This window comes from Benincasa hispida, chromosome 3 (genome assembly GCF_027475165.1).
Source record: "Benincasa hispida cultivar pf3 chromosome 3, pf3_genome.v1.1, whole genome shotgun sequence".
Classification (NCBI taxonomy): Eukaryota; Viridiplantae; Streptophyta; class Magnoliopsida; order Cucurbitales; family Cucurbitaceae; genus Benincasa; species Benincasa hispida.
In genome coordinates, this window is record NC_143480.1 from 26,342,522 (window position 1) to 26,349,869 (window position 7,348).

The 7,348-nt window shown below is 28.2% G+C and overlaps 1 protein-coding gene across 1 annotated transcript; it reads right to left on the minus strand.

The window, feature by feature from the left end:
- Positions 1–5,241: 5,241 nt before the first annotated feature.
- On the minus strand, positions 5,242–6,724 carry LOC120074344 (transcription factor MYB53-like). Its single transcript, XM_039027438.2, has 3 exons — positions 6,512–6,724; positions 6,301–6,430; positions 5,242–6,207 (listed from the first exon to the last, which is right to left on the minus strand). Exons 1-3 carry the CDS (start codon positions 6,642–6,644, stop codon positions 5,436–5,438), a joined length of 1,035 nt encoding a protein of 344 aa, XP_038883366.2. The 5' UTR covers positions 6,645–6,724; the 3' UTR covers positions 5,242–5,435.
- Between the last annotated feature and the right edge of the window lie 624 nt (positions 6,725–7,348).

The following is a 7,348-nucleotide window of genomic DNA, read 5'->3' on the forward strand; positions in this document are numbered from 1 at the left end:
ACCCAGACGATTGATATATTTATTTCAATTTATAATAAAATTGATTGCTTTTATTTTTCAAATTATCCTTTATTCATATAATTCTTTACATTTTTTATTGGCTCTTTCTTTCTAGCCATCGATCAGAGAGTTGATTTTAAATTTCTAAAATCCTTTAAAAAGAACATAAAGAATATGTTATTAATTATATGAGAAACTTCCATCCATTCTGGATAGGAAAAGGGGTTGTTTTGGAGGCCTAACGTGAGATCATATATCCCCACATCCTATATCATGTTTGGAGGTCCATTATCCTATCTCACCGATTTTAATTATTTGTGGACCCATTTTCGAAACGTGTTTCGTATCTCACCGTCATTTTCTTTTCATGTATCGTATATTATCTCAGTACTTTAACATACTCAATTAGAACTCTTCAGACATTCGAACTCTCCACATCCTATATCATCTCAGCGTCCTAAACAACCTCTTAGTTCTTATCGAGTGGTGGAAAAAAATTAGAAAATTATATGGAAATTAAGTACTGCAATTATAAGATTGTAACAACTGATCCCATAAGAAAATTAGCATAGATTTTAATTTCATAGTCTCCCACGTACTTGAATGCTAATGTTGGATTCTTTAAATTTACAATCTTTTAATCTCGCCCTTAGACACATAATCATGATTGTACCCACAAACTTCCAAGTGGCCCATCAAACACTTCAGATTTTTTTTTTTTAATATATAGAATTTTCATTAAATTAAGTATGTTCTCTCAATAGTGGGAGGGAAGAAAAAACATTCTATAGTATAAAATCATTCATGGGGTATTTTCTTTGGTTAGTTTGACAACGGAAGGAATATAAACGTTTTGATATATAGTATATTTTTAGGGTTTGTACATGAAACTATGAAGGGGGCTTTTTTTAATCTATCCAATTATTGGAGATCACATAATTTCTTGTGAAAAAGAAACGTGGGAATTGAATATTCGTTGATGCGAGAACTTAACTAGGAATAGACTAGAGAAAAGTCTTCCAATTTAAAAATATAACAGATACCTCATAATTACGAAGGAGATTAGATTTTTTGCACCAAGAAATAATGAAGAAGGATATACCTTTTCAAAAGATGATAGGAAAATTTCTCCTTACCTCTAAAAAAATCCATTCTTCGTCTTCAAACAAATGAACCATAATCTCATGCCGATGAAATTACAATACATTATGAACTAGATAGATGTATACACTCCCAAATATTGCTTTCCTTTTGTACTTTGCATTTTTTTAAATAAAGCTTTTCAGAATAGATTAAAACTTACAATATCTTCCATAATGATAATAGATAAAAGCCACCAAACCAAACTAATTTACGACTGTATGCTAGGGTAAATCTAATATCATCCATAATATAAGAGATATATATATATATATATTGAAAAAAAAGATTTGTTAGGAAATCGACAAGTTTTGAAATAATTGTACCAAATGGTCAGACTAAAATATAATTTGAAAATTAAAATACCTAAAAGTAATCGAATATAAAATGCATTATTAAAAATATATTTTTGGACTTTACGATTCAACTTTCTACCCATGTTGTGTGAAGAATAGATATAAATAAATGGATTAGACACATAAATTTGTGTATGTTTTTATAATTCAATTAGCCACGATTCCGATATATTTTTTCTTTTCCATATATATTAAAAATCATTTGTCCGGATTATTCACCCTATAATCAATCAAGGAAGAAGGTAGGTTACTATAAATATCCATAATAATGAATAATTTTTATTATAGATCAATCTATTATAATACCTCCATATAATCAACATAGATTTTAAGGAATTGTTTAGAGTGGTGAATAGATAATTATAATATGGGACTATAATAGTTTATTTTTGGATGTAGACTATGTTAGTTTGAATTATAATAATCTGTGTTTCGGACCTACAAACTATATTAGTATGAATTATAATAATATATATTTATAATACATACTATTTTAGTATAAGATATAATATTGATGTTTGGATGCATGTTATTTGTGAAATATATTAAGTATATTCAGTCAATAAATTATCTAAAATAACAGCTTTTTCTAAAATTATTCATGCTAATTAATAGTCAACATTTTGAAAAACAAAAGTGTATAGAAGAATGATAATTAATGTGAACAGAATCTTCCAGGCGAGAACACCACCAAAAAGTTGTTCATATAATATATAGATAGATACCCAAGTTGTTGGATAATATAAATTTTGTTTTTTTTTTAATTTTAAAAATTAATTTAATCAAATATCTTTTCGAAGAATTTTCAAAAATAGAGTTTTAATTTTCTTTGATAGAGACTAATAGAGGTTAATACAAGTTTATTAATATATATTAGTTATAGAAACTAATAAAAATTTATTACTGATAGACATTGATAGAAGTCTATTAGTATTTTTTTTTACTATTTTGGTAAATAGTTTCACATTTTGTTACGTAAAAACTTCTTTTTCTTTCTATATATATATAGAAATGGTTTAGAAACATTTAAAAAAAAAAAAATATTAAGATAATCTTAAATTGAGGCCAAACTTTATTGATATTCATCATTTTGACAATTCAACTCAAAGAATAATTTTATTTGAATCAGCTAATTAACTTTATACTGTTTCACGTGTATCTAATCTCGAGAGACTCTAGCTACTAGTAGCAGCTGAAAATATAAAGCTATTTGAGAGAAATCAAATGTAATTTCTACATTTATATGGAAAAATATCATTAAAAAATCTATTGGTATAAAACAAAAATGTTATAGACAAAAATAATGGAAACCGAGTTTACTTCTTCAGGAATTTATATATAACAGTATAAAAGTCAAATGGTAGGCTGGCCACCTCTATGTTCTTTGACTTTTTCCCACTTCCCAATTATTTACTCCACATGAAGAAAAACTAAACAAAAAGACTCCGATTTTTTTTTCTTTTTCTTTTCGTTCTTTTTAAATTTATTTCCACTTTCTTTTTAAAGAATAGTCAATAAGACAATCGAAATTATTGAATTAAAAGTAGTATTTGGTTCTTAGATTGCACTTGAATAACCCTAGATTTTGTTACATAAACATGAGTTTCATCTTAAAATTAATTAATAATAAAAAGAATAATTTATATTTTTAATGTGAAATTCTCAATATATTATCTTTTTAGATTCACCATTCTTAGATTAATTTTTTTTTTAGTTTAAGGGTTGTTTTCAAATATAGGTTAATGACCCAAAATATTTAGAAATATAGTAAAATTTTATTGTCTATATGCGATAGACTACTATATATGTCTATTTGTGTCATGATAAATACATATAGTAGTCTATCGTAGATAAACTATGATATTATTATTTATAAATATTTTCAATAGTTTTATCATTTAAAATAATTTTCCTAAGGTTAATGGGTTTTTATTTCATATTAGAGAAACATAAGTTTCATCTTGAAACTTCAGTTAATTATGAGACGAAGATGGATCTCGATGTTTCTCTAATATGGTATTAGAGCCCATTAAGCCTAAACGGATATGCAGTCTGAAAAAGAAAAGGAAGATTTGACTCAAGGTTGATGAACCTAAAGTGACGTCATATCTTTAAGGAGCATGTTATTGAAATGATGAATACACATCACGTCACAGTATTTGTATAAGATACGTGAGTTACTCATCTTATTACTAATTGGTTTGAGATGTTGTCCATGTTGATCTAATAAATTTAAGAGGATATGTACATGAATTTATATAATGAACCCAGAAAAATTTAAGTCATATCCATAAAACCTTTGATGAACTAGGAATGAACAAATGAGTTGGAGCAATGTGTTGAAAGAGAGGGTTGTTGTTTTCTTTGAGAGGAAAAAATTCCAAAAGTTTCTCATGTTTCCTAACTACATGGGGTCCTCTTTATCATTGCAAATCCTTGTTACGTCAGGGCTTAGAAATTAAAAGCATTGGTCAACTCTCTCAAACAAAACTTCCGACCAAATATTACTAATCATCTTTTATTAATTAAAAAAAAAAAAGGACTCGGGAATTTTCAACCAAGAATTAATTAAAATATAATACAAGGCTGGAAATTGGAGTTTTCATTAACCAGTTCCTCTATCCTTCTTCACGTCTCTCCAATATAACTGGTTTGTTCATTTCCTTTGTCAAAAAGCTCACTCACTCCTTGGAAAAACCAAGTTTCATGCAGGTTATCACATCTTTATTTCCTATTGGTTAATTCTTATGTTTAGAAAATTTTCTTCTCCCTACGACATGAACAATACTTCGTTCACTAGATGTAGAGAATATCTATAGTATATAAAGTAAAAAAAAAAGGATTAATATTAGATAACATAAAGTTCTATCTCAAAACTAATTGATAATGGGAGGAGTAATTCATATGATATTATGAATAATATCATTATGAAGATAAAAATGTAACTTACATGAAACTTGGTATTCCCAAAGAGTGATTGAGCTTTTTGACACAGATTTAAAAAATCCATGAAGATTTAGGGTGGGTTTGGAATACATTTTCAAATATTTAATTTAAAATATAAATCATTTTTTAAAAAAATTGGAGTGTTTGATAGCCATTCTAGATAGTTTTTTCAAGTATAGTTTAATCAACTTTTATAAAAATATTTCAATAAAAATGAGTTTTTTTATAAATATTTTTTTTTCCAAATCAATGGAGCCATAAATTTCCAACTTTTTGCCTAATTAAGTTTTCGTGCATCTTAAATAAGTAACCAAAATCTATTAAACACAATATTATAAATTTAATAAATTATTAGATGCTTGGATTTAAAAAAAATAAAATTAAATGGACCTATTAAAAAAACTCTGAAATTAAAGTACATGAATGAAACAAACACAGCCATTAGAAAAATGGAAAACTACTATGGATTTTAAATAATAAAGGGCAAACAAAGTTCAAGCTACAAGATCAACTACTAAGGATATTTAATATCCGATACCTTAGCAATCAAATATAGTAGCAGCTTAGTCTAGACACAGATGAAAAAAAGTGAGATTTAATAAATTAAAAGAGTAGGTAAGCTGCTGCAGGTTAAGTTTGGTGAATGATTAGTATGGATTAAATACAGATTAATGGGACTTTGAAACTAAGAGACAAAGAACGAAAAAGAAAGTAAATTTCTAGATGATAAAAAAAAATAATTAAAACTTTTTTTCTTTAATCAGAGAAACATGGAGCTCAATTCAAATCTGCAATTTGATGAACTGAAATTCTTTTCCATAGACAAAAAAAAATAATAATAATAATAAAATATACATAATATGAACACATATAGGCTGCGTATATATATATATATATATATGCATGTAAAATAAATCCTAAGGTGTTACCAAGATAGTTAAAAAAAAAACATTAAATATATAATATATCTTTTTTTTTTTTTTTTTAAAGATTTTAAAGCGAAGGAATATCATGAAACAAAGCGTCTTCAAGGAGGAGGTGGTCCGGCCAAATGGAAGCAGATGATCCGCCAAAGCTTGAACTGCTACATGCATCTCCATAATTATTGCTGTTTGAAGAAGGTCCGTCATGAATAATATTCATCGGCGGAGCGACGGACGGTGGCGATGGGGCGGTGGAAGAAGAAGACAGTTGCCATGGAGTATTATTAGGATCACAAACTTCATTATTTTGTGAGTACATTTCCTTGGCAATGAACGGCGTCGTTTCGTAAGTATTTGTATTATTTGGAACTACTTCCAAGCTTGGCAAATGGGAAAAGAGGAGGCCCACTGAGTCAGTACCGAGTGGTTGGACAGGATTATTATTAGTTTGAGTCATCATTTGGTTTTCAAAGAGAGGAGAAGAAAGAGAGTTGATTAAATTCATAATTTCAATTTCAGTAGGATTATTATTATTAGTATTATGATTAATGTTGGTTAATGAAGGTGGTTGAAGGAGGTATTGAAGGTATTGACACTTAGCCATTTGAAGAGCTTCTGCTTGTAATCTCAATGCTTGTTCTTCCCATGAAGGATTCTCCATTAGCTCTTTAAGACTAGCCAAGGCTATAATGTGTGGCAAACTTGAAAATATGTCAGTTCGAGGACGGTGGGTCATTGGATCAAAACCCATCTGAATAAGCTTTTTCTTCAAATGGGTATTCCAAAAATTCTTGATTTCATTGTCTGTTCGTCCCGGTAAATGACTTGCAATTGCCGACCACCTTCATTAATACAATACAAAACCAAAAATCATAAATACAATTACATATGTAAATATGTAAATATATAATTAATTTGTAAAAATATAAATTTACTTGTTTCCAAGGACAGAATGGAGATTGAGAATAGTTTGCTCTTCTTCTTGAGAGAATTTTCCTCTCTTTATATCAGGCCTCAAGTAGTTTGTCCACCTCAATCTACAGCTCTTCCCACATCTATTTAACCCTAAAAATCATAACTCAAAAATTTTATTTTCAGATATAGATATCCGTTGAATGTATGAGAGAGAAATTATTCGTTACATACCGGCGAGTTTAGGGAGGGCTCTCCAGCTACCATGGCCATGATTTTTGATATGTTTGATGAGCTTTTGGTCTTCTTCAGGGGTCCAAGGGCCTTTTTTGAGGCCACTTTCATCACAACAAGGGCTCCTTCCCATTTCCTAATTAATTTGCTTCACTCTCTTCTTCTTGATATTAAAGTTTGGTGGCTGAGTTTGCCTCCTCCTTCCCAACCTATTAACCATATCCTTTCTATTTATACACAATACAATCTTTCCTTGTTTTCTCGTTTCCAATTCTTCATCCACGTGGATGGCGGCTTACGTGCTACTTCCCTATTCGCTATTAAAAACTATGCAATTGTTTTGTCTCTCATCTGAAATCTCAATACTACCCTTTGTCTCTTAACTATACTCTTCAATTCTCTTGAGCCTGAGGCTATTTTTGGGGTTTGGTCAATTGATTTATTTATGGAAGTTTTTTTTTTTTTTTTTTTTTAATTTTCGGTCCCTTCTTTCTCGGTTTAATTTTTTATTTTATTTTGATTCTTTAAGTTTTAAACTATTAGATTTTTAGTTTTTAAATTTTAAGGCTTCAAAATGTTACAACTTTATTCTTAGAATTGAAGTTTATTTTAGTTTAGACCCTAAGTTTTAGTTCAGACTTTAGGTTTTTAAGATTCATACTTTTAACCTCAATTTTTAATTATTTTTACTAAGTACGATCTTTTAAGTTAATATATTTTAATTAATTTTAAAATTGAACTTTATAATTATTTTAAATTAATTAATATACATTAACATTAAAGACAAAAAGTGGGTGTTTCTTGAAAAATTGAGGTTAAAAGTATAAATCTTGAAAT

Coding starts and splice junctions, on each gene's coding strand:
- LOC120074344 (XM_039027438.2), bottom strand. CDS start 6,644: ATGGGAAGGAGCCCTTGTTGTGATGAAAGTGGCCTCAAAAAAGGCCCT. Junction 6,431..6,511: donor AGCCCTCCCTAAACTCGCCG/GTATGTAACGAA, acceptor TATGATTTTTAG/GGTTAAATAGATGTGGGAAG. Junction 6,208..6,300: donor CATTCTGTCCTTGGAAACAA/GTAAATTTATAT, acceptor GTATTAATGAAG/GTGGTCGGCAATTGCAAGTC.